The sequence below is a fragment of the Sciurus carolinensis genome, chromosome 1 (genome assembly GCF_902686445.1).
Source record: "Sciurus carolinensis chromosome 1, mSciCar1.2, whole genome shotgun sequence".
NCBI lineage: Eukaryota > Metazoa > Chordata > Mammalia > Rodentia > Sciuridae > Sciurus > Sciurus carolinensis.
This window is the reverse complement of record NC_062213.1, coordinates 45,730,830-45,750,261: the sequence shown is the minus strand read 5'-3', so window position 1 is coordinate 45,750,261 and position 19,432 is coordinate 45,730,830. Positions and strand designations below refer to the sequence as shown.

Below are 19,432 nucleotides of genomic sequence, written 5' to 3'. Positions count from 1 at the left end.
TCTCCTCATTACAATAAACACAGAAATCATGGCATAGCTTTTACTCTTTAACTCCAAGCATTGCTCAGTTTATAACAGATGTATTATGAAACATGGCAAGAAACACTACAACAAGAAGAGGGTGAAAAAAATTTTGGTACTTGATCATTTGATAGCTTTGGACCCAACACTATCAAACAGGGTTCCCATTGCCAGATTGGTCCCCACCCCACCCCCACACCCAAAGAGTTCAAACACAAATGATTAAAACATAATAAAAATTCTTTATCAACAGGCACTAGAATAAGGAAAAGAGAGAAACCTTGGAAATTATAATTCATTGGGAAAAAAATTACAGATCGATTTTCTGGTACGTAAGTAAATTGCAAAATCAAAATATTTGTCTGTTCCTTACCTTGACAATATTCAAAGTTCCCTTTTCTCCGGCAGTCACCTATTACTACACTCAGTGCTCTCCAAGTGTTTCTTTTGACAGATATCATTCTCCACCAACCGCTCTGCTAATTTCCTCTCTCCTTTTCTGACTGGGACAGAGATTATGTTCACCAGTCCAGAGATCAATCTTTTCTATTGACAACAACAAAGGGAAAAAAAATGCACATATCACAACCAGTCTGAAGTTTCGCACCCACCTACTCACATAATACCAGGCCAGTTTTTTTTTTGTTTGTTTGATTTCAGAAGCAGATACAAGCTCTTCTAAATTTTTAGTAGTCAAAACAATACCCATTTTCTCAGTTCCTGAAAGGTGCTATTAAGGACTCTGAATTTTGCTGATCATCTAACTCAAAGCTGGATACATTCTGAACTTGAAAAGCCTACTTAGGTTGGTTTTAAAGTATATATACATAAATACCTTCAGAGAATGTTAGATTTTTACCTGTTTCAATAAAAATATCTGTCATTTTCTTTTTATAAAATTTTTGAACATTATTGAGTTTTATTTTATTTTCCAAGTTTTTAAATCCTGTTTCAAAACACCATGGTAGCTGCACTGTTTCATTGTTCTGAAATTTCAATACTGGCATTAGTAGTTAAAATAGTTTAAAACAATTGTTAATTAGTGAAGAACAATCTGTATGTAGTTGACTACTTTAAAAAATCTTAGTTAAAACAATTATTAGTGAATTATTTTACTAAATCAATAAACTTCTGCTTTCTTTTCTTCTTCTAGAGCAATCTGAATTTCCTCATTTTTTTCCTGCTAGATTTGGTAAGTTTAGAAGTCATTCATTCACAATCTGCAAACATTTATTGACTGCCTATTACTCACCTACTACTATGACTACCACTATTATGAACAAAAAGCCATTTGTAATTCCTTTGATCTATGAAATATAAGGGCCTAGAATATCACATCATATCAAGTAGGAACTCAATCAGTGCAAAGGAACAAAGATGCATAAAATTAATCTCAGAAAGTAATACTAAAGTGCTTTTATTTTGAGACCAAATTACATCCTAGAAATTTAAATTGGTTAAAAAAAGAAAAAAGGGAATTTAAATTGGAGAACATACTCTAATGTACATAAGGCAAGTAGATGCTATTAAAAAGTATCAACACCCTTTATTGCTGCATTAGGGCTCTGCTGTGATGTAATCAGTTGCTTCCTGTTCTTCATGGCAAAAAATAAGTACCAATTAGGAAAAAAAATACAGTAATAGATACTTTCTAGTTATAAGTTAAAGCTCAATAAAGAGCATTAAAGAAAATCAACCACAACTTGGAAGCATTTAGTTATCATAAAACCTAACAATGTTATTAACAAATGATAAACAAAATGTCTCCATTAGAAAATAACCAGATTCATATAACACATGTAGATTATGTATATTCAGATACTGGGGGTGGGGGAGGGACACACAACAGGCGACTGGAAGTAAATACAGCTCCATGTTAACAGAAGTATTTCTGAAAAATGAAATACGGTATTTCCAGTGTTTCTATACTAAGGTTAAAAAAATCATTTATAAATAGAAGCTAAACAAACACTGGGGAAAAGAGGAACATGAATAGATTATTATTATTATTATTATTATTATTATTATTATTATTTGGTAATGACATATGATAACATTTTGTGCTTCAGCAACCAACAACAAAAGACATCAGAGAGCCTGATAAAAAAGTGGACTAACCCTGCATGGGCCATAGTTAATCATCTCCACTGATCAAATGAAGCAGCCAAAGCATATATAAATCCCCTAGAGTTTGTTTCTTTCTATTCATGACTACCAACTAGCAGGCATTTCAGTTTATTAACAGAAATAGTGTGGTGAACCTTCGTTTGGAGGTACATAAAATTACCATGTGGATTAACTTCCTTTAAAAGGCAAATTTTTCAATTAGAAATGATCCCTCATGATAGAAATATATCATTTCACTTCTTAACCTTGTTTATGGTATCTATTTTAACCAGAGTATTCTGAATGCAATGAAGAGAAGTTGGCAGGAAGATGTTACAAAATATTTAAAATGTACAATTTATAAATTCTTAAATGTTAACACAGTATACAAACACATATTCAAACAATACCCAGTGTAAACCTAAAGTTACCCATGAACTTTTCCCCCAACTTAACTATTTTATATAAGAAACATTATATCACAATCAACAGAATACCAACAACAAAAAAAGAGCTAATCTTTGGACTTTGAGGTCTCATGTTGTGCTTCATACAGACAACACATTAAATGCCCTTCCCATAGAAAATAATAGTAAAATCAGTGAGGGTAAATGAGCAACATGAAATATATGTTTATGTATTTGTTAGACCTATTGCACACTAAAGTTTGCATTATATGCAAATGATAGTAAATTTTCTCTATGTTTGATAATTGCTTTGTTCAGATCCTCATGTCTCATTATGGGGAGAGCATATACTGAGAAAAGTTTAAAAGCTAAGTTTCACCAAGAGCAGAATGCCTCAATTTGTAGTTCTACAAAAGTGTTATTAAAAAGGCTCAACATGTTGTATTACCATGGAAATTGTGGAAAACATACATTCCCAAACAAATATTACTTTTTCTCAATGGTATGAAGTAATGAAAACCACATGTGTAAATCTGCGATCTGTGCAGTAGTTCAAGCTGCAGCTAACAGAAAATACAGAAAGTGAACTCTGCTGTATAAAGGATTCTTGTTACAGAAATATAATGTGAAAACCAGATGCAGACAGAAAACCTTAATCACAGATGGGAATGTAATCACTGGCATACAGAATACTTTTTTGATCAATCTTAACCATATGCGCAATGTATTTATTTTCTAAGGAATGCAATAACTTGAGAGAACCTTCTATTTGGATTCAGTTAACCTCATATTTATAATGCTTTTATCTTACTCCCCCATCCCTTCAGTGTGTACACTGAGCCAAGGTTTTAAAAGGAATAGTTGCTGGCCTTGGCAAATCAGTCTTGTATCAGTTTATCTTTCAAAAATTTAATAGGATGTAAAGACTACACACATCAGAATCAACCTCAAAAGAGATCAAGTGCAGTTCCCCATTATTATATTTCTCAATCACTGCCAGGAATCCTTTCACTGCCTAAACACATTACTCTAGTGGATTCTATCACCATTTGGGGCAATTTTTCCTTTAGTAAAAATATATAGTTATTCAAAAAATGAGCATTTAAATGTATCTCCTTTTATCTATCCACCTGGATGGACTCAAACCTTTATTCTTTCTCCTTCACAAAAACAAATTATGGCTAAAGACCACTTGTTTACATTTAGGGAGACAATTAGTTTTCTGTTCTGAGGGGCACTGCCACAAAAGGAACCTGTTTTATCACATGTGATTTCAAAAACATTGCCTTGTTAATTATAGTCCCTGGCATTGGGTTAGAACTTACCTTTTTCACAGCTTCATGATTCCTTCATAGGCAAATCTCTTGTATGCCCTGCCCCCCATCTGAAGTAGTGTTGACAGATTACCACATACACCTCATTTCAGGACTGCAGACTGTACCCAACTTCCACCAGAAAGTAACTGGGACATGGTGGAGTGGGGTGTCCCTCATCATAGGTCCTGTGCACCAAATGTTAGTATCTCAGTTTCACAAGCTTCCACGACATACACATCTGGGTTCTCCTTGCTTCCAACTACTCATGTCCTGGATGTGTGCACACAGTCTTTATTTTTGCCCTGTTATTTAAAACCCTTCATGTTGTGGTACTTTCCTAGAGTTTTCAGCCTGCACTCCAACCATGCCCTCAAGTACAATGCTTTGCTGGATAAACCCCCAGAGATATTGTGTCATTTCACCCTAAAGGCTCCATTCATGGACCTCAGGGCTCTGCTCACAGACTGGTACACAGGACCCTCCTTCTCAATACTCAGACTGCAGTTCCAGAGTCACATCCTCCAAGATGATTTTCCCAATCATCTGAAACAGTCTTATCACCACACCCTCCCCTCTCCAACATTATTTCTTATTTGTCTTCATTCTACTTAATACTATATGGACAAATCCTACTAGTTTCTTTATTATCTCTCTCCTCTCCCAAGCTGTAACCTCTGTGAAAGCAGTGGTCTTGTCCGTTTTGCTCATTACTCCATCCTCTATCCTGAAAATTATACTTGGCACATAGTAGTCCAAAAAAACAGAATCAAACAAATGAATCCTACCTAATGAAATGCCATAATGGCCCAATTCAATTCTTATTCACAAATCAATTCAATTTCAAAATCTTTCCCTGATCACTCGTAGGGCCCATGATCTTTTTTTTCTTCTTTAAATTGTCATAGCACTTTTAGTCTATTTTGGGCTTGGTTATCCTTTACCTGCCAGATGCTACTTATATGAGCCCATACCCACTGGTACAGACATAGGTCAATCACCCAGGCCTGCAAGGCTAGTCTTTCCTCCCATATTGAGCAGCAGAATACTACAATGGAGGACTGTAGCCTAAACCCATACAAGGTAGAAATGCACTACAGCAATTTTTTTATGCCTAGACTTCTCTCTCAATTGAGTTTGTCAGTCATTGTAGGAATGAGACCCCATCTTATTCTCTCATGTCTTCAGACCCTACATTGCTGCTCTATACTTCTACCATAGCCAGGGTTGTGGGCACAGCCACATGTATTCAATGCACATACCCAGTGCCTAGCACAGTGCCTGGCACACAGGCATTCACCAAATACTGGCTGAGTGAACAAGGGAATAACTGATCACCAGATACAATCTGTCTTTATTCAAGTCCCTTTCACTTACTGCAATAAGGAATTATTTCAAAATCCTATAATTGTTATTTTCAGAGAACAAATTAATCCAAAGACAGGTGACCAACCTAGGATATTAGTCAAGTCAACAATGCAATATGTGAGTTAATAAACCAGACAATTTTAAATGGTAGAAAGCTCTTAAAATATCTCCTTCATTACAGATATAACTTAAAGAAATAAAATATCGTAAAATGATTGTGTCCTACATACACTGACCACTTAGAAGACCACTGCATGCATGCACACTCTGGCTGGACTGGAATCTCAGTTCCACAATTACTTGTCAGTTATTTGACCTTAGACAAGTCACTTAACCTCTCTAAGCTTCAGATTTCATCTCTAAAGTAGGATAATAATGCTTAACTTGCTAGGATGATATGAAGATAAGACATAATACTTGCAAACTGCCTTACTGCTCCTAGTGCAAGCATTACTTTATCCATTATGCTCATTCCCTATTATTTGACACTAGGAAGATGGCAGTACTTCCTTTGACATTATGGATCAATGCATTAAAATAAAAGCAAAGGTCATTATTCAAAAGTGACCTACCATGATCCTATTTTTTTCCTTTCTGAAAGTTACTACTATACTAATAGTAACAGAAATAAAATATCTATGATCAGTCAACAAAATAAAAATATAAGGAATTAAGCTATACCCTCTAAAACATTTTGGAATGACAAAAAAGAAATACTTTGAATGAATCTACGGTAATTTAATTTTCCCCCCTCATCTAAATTCATCTGTGAAATACCATCTCTAGGGGAAAAAAGAAGAGAGAACCAATTATTTCCAAAGACTGGTTTCTCCAAATAAAGGCATCTGTTCCATGCTGGCAACTTTCACATAAAAGAAAAACAAGACTTTGGAGGTATCTGCATTCATGGTTGATGGTCACATATCTCAAGGGGCTACTACAAGTGTCCAGCTGCAAGCGTGGTCTAATTGCTGCTGTTCCATATCAGCTGATCTCTCTCTCTCTTCCTCTCCTTTTTTCTTCCTGCTTCCCTGCCCTTCCCTCCCTCCTGCGCTCTCTCTCGCTCTTGCTCTCTCTCTCTCTCTCTCTCTCTCTCTCTCTCTCTCTCTCTCTGAGACTTGCGAACTTGTGATATTTTGGTATTCTAAACAGCAACTTTTCTAAGTGCACTGAAATATTTTGATAGTTTTCCATTTTTACTCTAGTATAATTCCCACTTGCAGGCTGTGTGGCTGGCTCTGTTCATGGACAAATTCCTAGGTGGTGGGACTGGAGGATGGCCAGGATAGTGACATTACCCCCAAACAGCTGTGAAGCCATAAAGCAAGGATATCGAGGTTCATTTCTTGCCCATCATTCATGCAGGGTCATCTTGGGCAAGTGAGCGAAACTGAAGAAACAACTTCCAAACTGGTCTCACTCCCAAGGGAGCATTAAATGAGACAATACATGAACTTCAAGCCAAAAAGGTCCTTGGTGTGCCTCCTCCCCAAACATATCTGCTTAAATTGCTCAGACACCTGCTTTGAGATACTTAAGGCTGCCCTTCCCAAAGCATCTCTTCAAATAGAAATGTTATATGAAGGGAAAACAGTGAGATTCTTGATCCACTTCTGTTTTCTGAGCCAGAGAATCTGCCTGAATTGCCCCATTTTAGACAGTATCATCCTTAGTTTTTCATTTTTGTGGTACTGAACATTGAACCCAGGGCCTTCCATATGCTAGTAAAACATTCTATCACTGAGCTACATTCCTCACCCCCTTTTAATTTTAATTTTAAATTTGATTTTATTTTGGGTTAAATTGCCCAGACTGGCCTTTAACTTGCAATTCTTCTGCCTCAGCCTCCAGAGTAGCTGAGGTTATAGGCATGGGCCACCGCATCTCTAATTTTGACACTTATTCATCAGACAGTAGAGCAACTGGAATCCCACACAATGTTAGGGAGAAGACAATACTGGATAGGGTGGGGAGGACACTGGAAGGGAAGTACTCAACCTGGCAGTCTCCACAGAACACACATATGGGCAACCAAAGGAGGAAAAGAGCAGCTAGGGATATCCAAAGGGCATCTGGTCAGAGAAAGGCAGAAGAGACTACAGTGGAATTTAGCCCAGTTTGTGTCCCTGGACAAAGGAACAGTTCTGCTTCATGAAAGTGTTCGTATACCTGAAATTTTGCCCACAATTTCACAGAGTCCATCCTTTATAATAACCTCATTATAAAATTCAGGATTTAAAAAAATCAAATAAAAACAGGTTAAAATGTTCATCTATGAATATCCAAGTAGCCTTACTGCTTCAGTTTGTTAGGGTTGAGCCTGGGTATAAGGTATGCTTACCCACTGCCCAGGGGGAATATTTGTTGTTTTTACTTATTCAGTTTTATTTTATTTTATTTTTATTTATTTATTTATTTATTTATTTATTTATTTATTTATTTATTTATTTTGGTGCAGTAATGAGGGTTAAACCCAGGGGTGCTCTGTCACTGAGCTACATCCCTAGTCATTTTTTTTTATTTCTTGAGACAGGGTCTTGCTAAATTGACCAGGCTGGTCTCAAACTTGCCATCCTCCTGCCTCAGCCTCCTGAGTTGCGGGATCACAGGTGTGGGCCACCTCCTCTGGCTTATTTATTTTGGTTGCCAAGAAACACAAGCCAAAATATGTCAACAATCAATTGTGTATTCTATGATAAGAGAACACAATGAAAGGGGACCAAGGTGGAAAGAGATTGGGAAAGAAACAATGTATTATTGGAACCAATGTTACATTTTGATCTTAGCAACAAAATGTTACAAGTCAGTTTTAAGCAAATAACGTTAAGTTCAAGGTATGAGATTTCAATAATGTAATAAGGCATCCAAAAAAAGAATCCCAGCTGTTCCCAACTTCCACATTCACAGAGTTACAAACCAACAGAGTCCGAACTTCATGGACAACTGTGGTATTAGATGTGATAAATTCTTTCTTTGGAGAAGAGAGCTCATGGAGGCTTCAGAGAAGAAAGCTGCACCAGAAACTGAAGACCAACTGGACCATTTGGCATCCCTGCAGGAAGCAGTCCAGAATCTTAGAGAAGACCGAGAGAAGGTGGCCTGGGCAAGGCCAGGCAGAACCAGGGAGCTCTTTATCTTGAACATCCCCAGAGTCCCAGGAATCAAATAGGACCAGCCTCTTCATTCAGTACTTGATACATGAAGGACCAGCGAGAGAGGAGAAGACACTACTTGGGGTTTCTGGGAGAAAGGGGTTGAGGGTGGACAAGTCCAGAGTGGCTAAGTCAGAGGCTAGGAAGAAGCTAGCCCAGATGAAGGCTGTGTGCCTCACACAGCAGCCCACAGAGTCTTCCCCCAGGCCTTGAGGTCATGCCATTATGATCCAGGCTTCCTTCTAGAAGAAGAAGGGTGACTGGCAATTAAGCAAATGGTAAGGCTCTGGGGACCCTTTTCTGGTTGAGAAGAGAGCAGAGTCACTGGTCCCCAGAAGGGCAGAAAGCCAGGCTGATACTGTAATCTTAATTAAACAGTGAATGATAGCAGCACAAGCTTCACGTAAGACTCATACACAGGACCAAAGGACATCCAGCACAAAGGTTCTTTCTAGCCAGCCATGCCTGAACCACACTTTCTTCCCCTAAAGCTAGCAGTGTTGTCAGATTCTTGTATCTATTTCCACAAGTAGGATTTTAGGCAATTCTTTATACCAATGTAGCATACTACATGCATTCTTCTGCTCCTTGCCTTTTCCACTTAACAATATATCTCAGGAATGATTACCTATCAGCATATATTAACTGATCAGAATAAGAAAAAAATTAATATTTTATGCTGAAGTCCTTTTTTTCTGTCAATGATTAATTTTTATTAAGCTCAATTGACAAAAGATGGAGGAAAAGTTTTTTTAAAATTCAATTCTGACAGGTTTTATAACAAAACCACAAACCCCAGATTTGATTAAAGTTCAAAAAGTGCAAAGGATTGCCAACATGTTTTCAAGTAAAGTGACACTAGACAAAACAAAGCAAAGACCTTGAAATAATACAATCCTGATGAATCATGCCCTCAAAGTCTTTGTATGGGTAGATTGTTGTTGATGCCATTTCTTCCAATAACTTAAATTCCTTAAATGGAAGACAATTATCAGTGAGCAATTTAATAATGGAATTTAATATTGCCATTTAACACATAAGAGGTTATTACTTTACTTTTCCAATATAAGGCCTCAGTTTTAAAACACATATTATGGTCCTTCAAATGATCATATTTAGTTTACTATCTGTTGATTGTAACATATATGCAGACAATTTTCTGTTTAACTCAGCAATATTTTAACACATTTTTGGCAATATTTTAACACATTTTTGATATTTTCATTCAAAGTAGATCTGAAAAGCATCATTGCATGAAAAAGTACTTGGTCTCCGGACTAATGCTTTGGGTGTTCAATGAATACATCCAGGGTCAAAGAACCTTTGAAATAACTGCTCCACCCCACCCCTTCCCCGGGTGTAGAGCCCAGGGTCTGGGGCCTGCTGGTTTACAAGGACTGCCTCTGCTTTCATGGGTTTCTCCTTACATCCTTATTCCACCATCTCTCCTGTGCACAGTGTTAGAATTGAAAGAAGTTTTATAAATCATCCTACAAACCTAACTCCAATGGCTGAAATAAATAAAACATAAACCATAAGCAGCTCTCGTCAAATATAAAGCTAAGTGTCCAGATCCCAGTCTACCAGACCACTTTTTATTCTCCCACATAGCCAAAAGAGGCATCTCTAAGAGGAAAACAGAACAGTTTGAGATCCATTCATGGAACCAAAACACAGGAGAGAGCCAGGTCCCAGAGAGGTTAATAATAAGTCTTCTATGTAACAACCACTTTTTAAGGAACACCTATCACTTCACAGCCAAGTCACTATCTCCTGAAGGGAAGGTAACAGTTGGGACCACAAGAATCCTTGGGACTAAGTTATACAAATGGATTCGGAGGCTCCTCTCTCTAAAGACTGGGATTCTATGAACCTGTGGTAGGGCAAGCAAACTGCCTCTTAAACACCAAAGCAATTCCAAAGCAATTCCCAAGTTCCAGCAAGCTAAGTGCACTTGACACTTAATCCGGGTTAACCCTTCCCCCTCTCTGAAACCACCTCTCTATGCAAACATTAATTATTTTTCCTTCGCAATGCCTCTTGTATTTGCCTCTTTCTTCTCATCACAAACCTTCCTTCCTTCTCACAAACCCAATCCTGGTCATTCTTCTGCAATTCCTAAAATCTAAACTGCTGTAACATCCCTCCTGCCTACCTTGGCCTCCAGGCCCTCCTCAGCCTCCAGTTATCTGAGCCATCCCAATTGGAACAAGTCTACAGTAACACAATTTTAACTGGATCCATGGTTTCTATTGGATCATCATTTCTATTAAGATCATTTCTATTGCAATCTGTTGTTCAAAAGAACTCCAACTAGAAAAATCAACTTAAAAAGCAACTTATTATAAAAGCAGATGAAAGACCCAGCATCCAATCTGGCCACCCTCCATGCCATTTCCTAGCCTGGAGAGGTCTCACAGGACAGTTTCTAAAACTTCTGGCTAAATCAGAAGATGAAGCTAAAATCAAATGCTTGGTATGCAAGACATTTATGGTCTTTTTGCTCTTATTTCCCACTAATCACACAAGGGTTCTTTTTTTTTTTTTTTTTTTTTTTTTTTTTTTTTTTTTGCTGTTGCTACATTTGTTAATATATTCTCTCTCCACCCCTGCCCTACTCCAATACTCCTAGGAAAGCTGTTTCCACATCTGGGCTTCTGTACTACCTTATAAATTACTATATCCCCATTACAATAGTTCTGTCTTAACAAATCCTACCTGTCTCAAGACAGATTTAAATTCCAATTCACTCCCACCTCTAAAATTCCATTTACTGTACCATTTAATTGGTTAAGTAATCAAGGCCCACCATCTTTGCAGCAATTTAATTTGTCCTGAATGGGCTTATGGCTCAGTGGGAATTGACCCTGCTATCTGCCCTGTGTCTCCACCTGGCACTCTGCTGTACACTAAGTAGGCATATACTTACTAAATATGTATCAATTTATTTCAGATTCACTCACAGGAGCAAACATTTTACTTTCCTTTCAGATACCATAAAAGGTTTCTTTACCGGAACTGCAAAAATAGTGCATAACTCTCTTTTTAAAAAGACAAAGAACATTTAATGGTTTCTTATTTTGTTGCTCTGCATTTCTGTTTTCCTCTGGTATCTTGTACCTTTTCCCTTTAGCCAAGTCAAAGCTTAACTTGAACATGTCAGTGGAGACAGATCACCTTTCTTTTCCCTTTAGACCTGCACGGACCTACCTACCCTTTTTGAAACAAAAGGATGAGAAGTCATTGTCCACATTTGTTTCCCATCAGAGGTCAAATATGGATCTCATTTCTAAATAAATCTATCCAGAGATGAGAAGGATAATATGTGACAGGTGGGCAAAGGAGCTGAGTAGTAAAGGACAATTCTTGTTTGATGCATGATAAAAGTTACAGAACTGCAATAGTCACTTAAAAAGAACACTTTCACAGGAAAGAAGGATTACTATGTCAGTCTGATAAACACCACAGTTCCAGTCCCAGTATCATCTGCTGTTCTTCCCAGCTGTGTTTGCTCATCACTGTGTACATAACATATGCATAGACTCAGAAAATAAACTAGCAGTCTTTCATGACCTGTCTTATAGCTCACATCTTCCTCTATTTTGAGGTTAGGAAGAGAGGTGTAGTTCTTCTAGTTTTAACCAGATCGACTAACCAACTTTCTAAGATGTATTTAAAGCACAACTTAGACCACAATGCTTATCACCACTGGAGGAATGAGTTCCCAATTTCTAATATTCCACTTGCCAAATCAAATGGAAATGCATTTGAAATGTTCTCTGAAATACCGCTGCGCTATTTCCCTGGCAACATTATATGCGAATACCAATTTAGGTACCATTATCTGTCTACTTTCTTAATATCATTAGGCTTTGACTTCCCATCCGAGTGTTACTAGATGAATTCCCTAAAAAGTCTAACTGAAAAGTTCTCCCAAATACTTTGTATAATTACTTCTTACAGCTAGTTCTCCCCGCTAGTGTTCTTCTCTTATTACCTAATCAGGTCTGGCTCCTCACAGCTCTGGCATTGTCCCCGTTATATTTTACTGACCACCTACCTCTTGAGTTTCTTTAGATAAACTTCCATTACATCTCCTGCTAATAGTTTATCTAATGTAATAGCCAAATACCAACTAAGAACTCACTGCAATATACTTTTAAGACATTCTTCTTTGTGGCAAAGAATATCAATCTGGTCTCCTACTGAACTCTGAATACCGGTACAACAAACTTCTATAGCCTATGGAGCAACAGTGATTCCTATGGCTTCTATTTCTAATAACAGATGAAAATATGACTGCCAAACCCTGCAATCACAGATGTCCCTAATAAACAAGTTTCCTGGATGATGATAAAATGCTCACTTGATCAAACCAGAAGAAAGTAATAGCTCCTAACTTCCAAAGAAATTCAGCCTGGGTTCATTATTAACGACGTCATAAATTAGGATTAAACTTCTAATGTGTATGTTTTAATCTCCTATACCAATTTTACAAACTAAAGAAAAGTACAAAGTCAAGGTGCTAGTGGAAATAATTAAATTTTTAAATGTTCTCAGAAGTAACAGTAAACTTTCTTCAGATAAAACAAAGGAAAAATTTTCAGGCTTTCTCTACTTAAGACCTGACTCCCAGCCAAATGACAATGTACTCTTGTTCATTTAAATAAGCTGTTACCAGATTATTTCCCACAATGGCTTATAGAGGTCAGTTTCTAAAGTTTCCAAGTGACCCTGGGGAAGAGTGAATGGCTGACAGTCATAATCCATCTCCACCACCATGGCCACACGCCTACTGCCAGGACCCCCAGTTCATCATCATGTCCAGTAACTATGAGAAAAAAGCACAAAGATTGTTTTCCTTGAACAAAACCTAAGCTCTCTAGTTCCTCCTCCCTGCATAAACAAATTAATTCCTTCAACACCCATTTATGAACAAGGTATACTAACAACTAAATTTCAGACAATCACTCCAGGTCCAGGATGGCTATGGAAGACTGGTTCCATCTTCCCAGTGTCCTCTCTACACAAGGAGAAGAGCAGACAGTGTTGCCCTATGCTGATCCGTTCCCCAGATATATGAATAGATATTACCTCCTCAAACCTGTGATATAAAATATAAGTGCTGGATTATTTCTCACTCTCCTAACCATGGGGAATGTCCGAAGTCATATCATATATAGACTCAAATATATGAGAGACTCCTCATCTTTCTCCTGAGGAATTCATTTGAGGGCTGGGACATACTTCAGGCTACACAGGAAGTCAGTGGCTGAGGTGAAAAGGGAATCCCCATTTGCATACCAGTTACAGGACTGCATGCCTAGAGGCCTTATTTTTATAATGCAGAGAGGGCTTTACACCATGCAACCACTTATAAACTATTTCTCTGGAGTAAAAATGGAGCAGAATCCCTATCCTTCTAAAAGGCTTCCAGGAAGTTGAAGTTGGTCAACTCAGAGATGCTAAGATTGAGTTACAGAGTGACCTACTAGGGTAGGGCAAGCCAAAAGACACTGCTCCAGAGTGTGGGGTAGGTTTGAAGAAGGGAACAGATCAATTTCTCATGACTCAGTGCAATGAAGGATGGAGATATCCTGACAAGGGACCAGGGAGGCTTGGATTAGAAGGTATTGAGGAATAAAGACTGATGCAGGACATGTGAGCTAACAGTGGACAATGACTCTTAGGTGGGAGGAAAAGAGGGGTTAAAAGAAAACAGTGGATGGGTGGATAATGGTTGCCATGGAGACTATCAAGCCAATTTTCAGAGAGTAGGGGTCCTAATTATTAGACCTCAGGCACAAAGTAGATCATTGATTTTAGAACAAGGAAACCTCAATTTTCTAAATTGGGGCAAAGGGGTAAGCAAAATAGTAACTATAGCCAGTTCTAGAGGATGGGCTGGAATTCTTTGACATTAAAAAAGTGAAATGCTGTTTTATCATTTACTTAAAATCTGTGATGAAAACACAAGTGAGGGTGAAGGCCAGGCTCACAGTGAGTCTCTAACATTTATCAATTCCTTTCCTCTCTCCCAAGACCAACAACTATGTGGCAGCCCTTGAAAGTCCAGAGCACACTTAGAAATGATCTGTGCCCCAGGTGTTAAAAGATTAATGAAGCCAGTCAATCACATTCCCCAAGGCACTTAGGGGTGCTTAGAATTGTCCAGACACAATGGAAAAACTTCACATTGGTGCTCTTTGTATTCCTCTTCCACAAGACCTATATTCTAAAGGCCCTTTTCACCCAAATACTGATTTGCTTGAGAGACCTTGATCAATACAAAACCTACAAAAACAAATGACTGCTTTATTCCTTCATGAGTTACATTACCCAGGAAATCACATTTGGAATTAACAAAGCAAGGAATTCGAAGTTGGTATCTCTTGGTTCTTGAAAAATGATGATGGTTGTAAGCAACAGTGATGGTTTTAAATGTTTTCAAAGAAGAGCCTCTCATGCCCTAAATACTGATGATGGGCCATTACTCCATCTGTGGTTCTGATGTAAGAAGACCCAGACATCACTGCATCAAGTATGAACATTTTGAAAAGTCCCAGGAAGCTCTCTCCTGTCAGTGCCACATAAGACACTATGGTTTTAGCACAAAACATCACAAGTGATGGAATTATGTCTGATAATAAGCTTTTTTAACACTGATATGTGATTTAGTCTCTCTTCTTCAGAGCAGCCACAAACATGATGCTTACCAAGAAATATACCCATCTGATGCCCAGCACAACTGCCACACTGGACTGCTGTTTGGACTTCAAACTGGAAATTACCTTCCTTAAGAGCATTGTTCTCCCACTGGTTATATACAGGTAATCACAAATATACAATACTATTCTTCAAACTAACTCTTATTTTGAGTTGGTGTTTAACAAACATTGTGTTTGTTAATACTAAACATGTAAGTGTGTCACAGTGTCTGCCATCCTCTGGATCCATTCTTGAGCTATTCTGAGTTTATCTGTAAAGACTATGTCTAGCAATTCAAGTGTGAAGCCACAAGCTACAAAGTTAATTGATCCTAAGCAGTGATCAGGTCTCACCCTGGACAAATTACTTCAGCCACAAGTCAACCCAAGTGCAATCAAGGATTGAATCAATATTGAACCTTATCCAAATTTCATCAGTCTTCTTTCTACCTTAATTTTCTATGCCCAGGTTTCACATGGATAGCACTGCCATTCACTTTCTTATTATAGGAACAAAGTATTATTTTATTATGATTATTTAAGACATGTTAGGGTTTTTAATTAATATTAGATGATTTTAAAAGAACGCGTCTTTCCTAGAAATGTCACTAGTAAAATGCATCCAATTTTTCTCTAATGTGGTGCTTTCCCTGTCCATAAAACTTATTTGATTAGCAGTACTATAGAAGCTAACGCTTTTGTATGCAGGCACTCAAGCATAATTTAATCATTTTATTTAAGCATGAAAAAAATTATTCTGAAAGCCCTGTTAGGTAAAATATCCCTGATTAGTTTAAACTTACATTTGCAGGTATATTAAAGGTGAAATAAATCACAGAATGCTCAGTATGCAATGGAATAGTGTTAACTTTATTACAATAGCCAGCAGTAAGTTAAAAATTGTAGTATTAGAGAATGTAAGGAATAACTGTCTTATTTTAAATAAATGCATTTAGAAAGGTTACTTTAAAATAAATTTTGTTTTGTGCAAATCCTTTTTATATTACCAAGACTTTCACCTATGGAAACCTTTTTTATAGTCAAACAAGATGAGGTCCTAATTGCATAATACCATTTATCTGCTGAGGATAAAAGTGCCAACAAATGAAAATGCACATTAGGCAAGAGATTGTCAGAATAGAAAATTGGGTTTTTTTATTTTTTATTTTTTTGTTTTTTTGTTTTTAAATAACCCACTCGCATTAACAAAAGACTGCAGTAGCTTCCAAATTATAGGTTGTTATTTTTAGTGGAAGTAGTTCAATATTCATATTGGAGCAGATGTAGCAGTTTAACAAAACAGCTCTTCAAATCCTGCACAAATTGAAAACAGGAAAACTGATTGCATTTTCTCTTATCACTTTCCTTTTCTGAATTGACACTTTTGGCCTTCTGAAAATTTACACATGGCTTTCATCTCAACAGCACCTGCTGATCAAATAGAAACCTAACATTTTCATGAAAATGGTATAAAGAGCCAGTTTTGTTCTAAACACTGTAAAGGGTATCAGTTGCTACTTGGTGGCAACAATTGCTGTGTATAAGTCATATTCATAATAGTTTTATGCTTTCATTAAACTTTCAAAAATTTGTTAGGTTCCTCCTGGATTTTTTTTTATATTCACTTTTTGTATGGTTCAAATTTCTTTGACTCAATCTGCCTGATACTTAATTTTATTGTGTAAAGACTATGCAAAATGTGTAAACCAGTAGATTATACTAGGAAGATAACAAAAACTCAGTATTTTGTCTGCATCTGCTTGGAATACACACATATTTATCTATACATACCACTAAGCACATGAGTGTAAAATACATGCATCCCATTCATTTCATATTCTACCCAACAAAAGAAAACTGGAAACAAGAAGTCAGAATCAGGCCCTATTTTTGAAGGAGCCCTACATGTTCTTTTATCAGATATAGATGTAACAGGAGCTTCCCCAAACTGGGGAAGAATGGATGTCACCCAAGCACAAGCCGGTCATCTAACTGAAATGAATGACCACTTGCAATTACTATCTCCCCAGAGAGTAAAGGTAAATCTTGAAAATGGGTATTCTCTTTCTGTAAAATAGGCAAGGATGCTAGCTACCTTGCTTCTCCGATTTTTAAATAAAACTGCTCCACATATTTTTATGTAACATCCAGTTCTGGGTAAAATTAATGATGTTCCTAAGACATGCTGTCAGCTTCTTAGCCAAAAAAAACCTCTACTCCTTCTCCCCTTCTGAAGGATTCCAAGCTGTCCTTTCCTATTCTGCCTGGGTGATAAGGTAACCTGAAGGCAGAAATGACATACAGTAATATATGTGCCACTCTGACCAGTTGGGCTGTGAATTTCAGTGTTTCATCATGCTCACTGAGGCAACAGCAAACCTGAAATGTCAATATGTTCAGTCAATGGAAGTAAAATAATGGGACTCTATTGTCTTACCCAATCGATCTGCTGCTGTCAACAAGGAAACATGCCCCTCTGGCTTTAAACAAATTTTAATTAGGCTTTTAGTTACTGGATCATATCTATCTACCTATGAAAACACCTAGCTTGACAATGTTTAGGAGACAATCATTGTCTACTTTTATTCCTTTTAAGAATCTCCTAAAGTTGATATTATAATTTTCTGAAATACATTCATGAGTCAAAAACATTTTTCTTCTTTTCTTAAACTGAATCGCAGCCAAAAAAATGTCATGGTTCTTATTCAAAAACCAAATCTACCTAACAGACTTAGATTGATTTATTTTTCCCTGTAGCCAGAGTTGACCCATACTATACAATCAACAAATTCCATATTAAAAGTAGGCTTCATTTGCCTTCCACATCACTGGAGGACCGTTAACATCAATACATCAGCAGTTCAAAACAAGTCACACAAAACCAAACATTAATGACCAATCCCCAAAGCCTCTACCCTCTTCACTCAGTTTGATCAATCCTACAGGGAAGGGGTAATGAAACTCCTTGAAAATAAGGTAGATGCTTGGCGCTGGGGTGAGAGTGAAGAGGAAACAAGACATTTTCCGTCATTCAAATCGCACCTAAGTTCCTGAGCCCTTCCGTCTCCCACCAGAAGGGAGAGAGTCTCACCTTAAAATAAAAATGAACTAATCAAGTTGTTAAGCAGTTCTTTCTCTCTCTCTCCATCTAAAGGCTTCAGCGTCCAGTCAATAAATAATCTATTGTTCCCCCTTTATCGAGTCTCTTTAAACCTATTCAGACTGGCAAAACTAAACCCAATTAAAGATAAGGCCCTCCGGTAATCTCACCTCGGTGAGTCCTGTCTGGATAGCAGAGGTGATGGGAGATAGCGTCAAGGCCAGGGCTGATGCCTCCTCCTCACCCCGCACAACAAAAGGCAGATTTCTCTTTCTCCCTCTGCTAATCTTTAAATGTAAATTCTCTCCGCCAGCTAAGAGGAGCGACAGATAACATGTTACATCTTCACTTCTCCTGGTCTTATCGACTTCTGAATCATTTGGAAAGGGAGAGAGGGAGCGGGCAGAGCCGCCTCCCCGCGCCCCCCTCGCTCGCGGCCACCCCCTCCTCCGCGCGCCTCCCCCGTTCACGGAGATTACCTTCTGGCAAAGGAGCGCGCGAGAGGCGGCCGCGGCCGAGGCGGCACCCAGACCGCGGCTTTGTATTCATTAAACACACATCGGAGCTTATCAGAAGTAAAAGGCTTGTCAGGATGGCACATTGTGTGTGAGTGAGTGTGTGAGCGCAGGAGGGAGAGGAGAGAAGCCAACGTGCATCAGGGTGATTACAATATCAGCAGGGCCCAGATGGAGGCAGGAAAATAAACAGAGGGTGCGTGTGAGACAGAGCGGGAGAGGGAGGAAAAGTGGGAGAGAGAGAGAGAGGAGAGACACAGGCAGGAGGGGAGAAACCATAAGGGATGAGGGGGCGGGGGTTCAGGCCCCACGATGGGGCTGGAAAGTGGGGGAGAACTACCCTCAGGTTGGCTGGGGGTCAAAGCCAGGGCTGGGGGTCGCTTGCCCGCCCAAATCTGTCCCTACCCCAAGAAAAAGGGGGAAATCCAGACCAGACAACTGCATTTCCAAAATGTGAATATTTTGGAGGTTCTGTCAAGGTCAGAGGGATTAAAAGCACTCTTTTGGGCAGTGTAACAATGACATCTTCACCATTTCACCTCCATCCAAATAGCCACAATTTGCAAAACCAACCTAGTGAGTCCACAGAGCAGTCCTTCAGCCTTGCAGACCAACCTCCAGTTGGGGATTCCTGTCCCTTTCTCTGCTGACCCAGATACCCTAAATTCCAGTCCCCACACATCCACACATAGGAGATGGGCACAGGCAGATATAAAATAGCTCCTTTCCATGGGCTTTAATGG

At 38.3% G+C, this 19,432-nt stretch overlaps 1 protein-coding gene across 1 annotated transcript in view; it reads right to left on the bottom strand.

Annotated features, from left to right (window-relative positions):
- The window catches only part of Runx1t1 (RUNX1 partner transcriptional co-repressor 1), a 130,276-nt gene extending 111,501 nt beyond the window's left edge, over window positions 1–18,775 (bottom strand). Inside the window, 2 exon segments of the mRNA XM_047566914.1 lie at window positions 18,654–18,678; window positions 18,680–18,775. Coding sequence (XP_047422870.1) covers window positions 18,654–18,678; window positions 18,680–18,775 — 121 coding nt within the window.
- Between the last annotated feature and the right edge of the window lie 657 nt (window positions 18,776–19,432).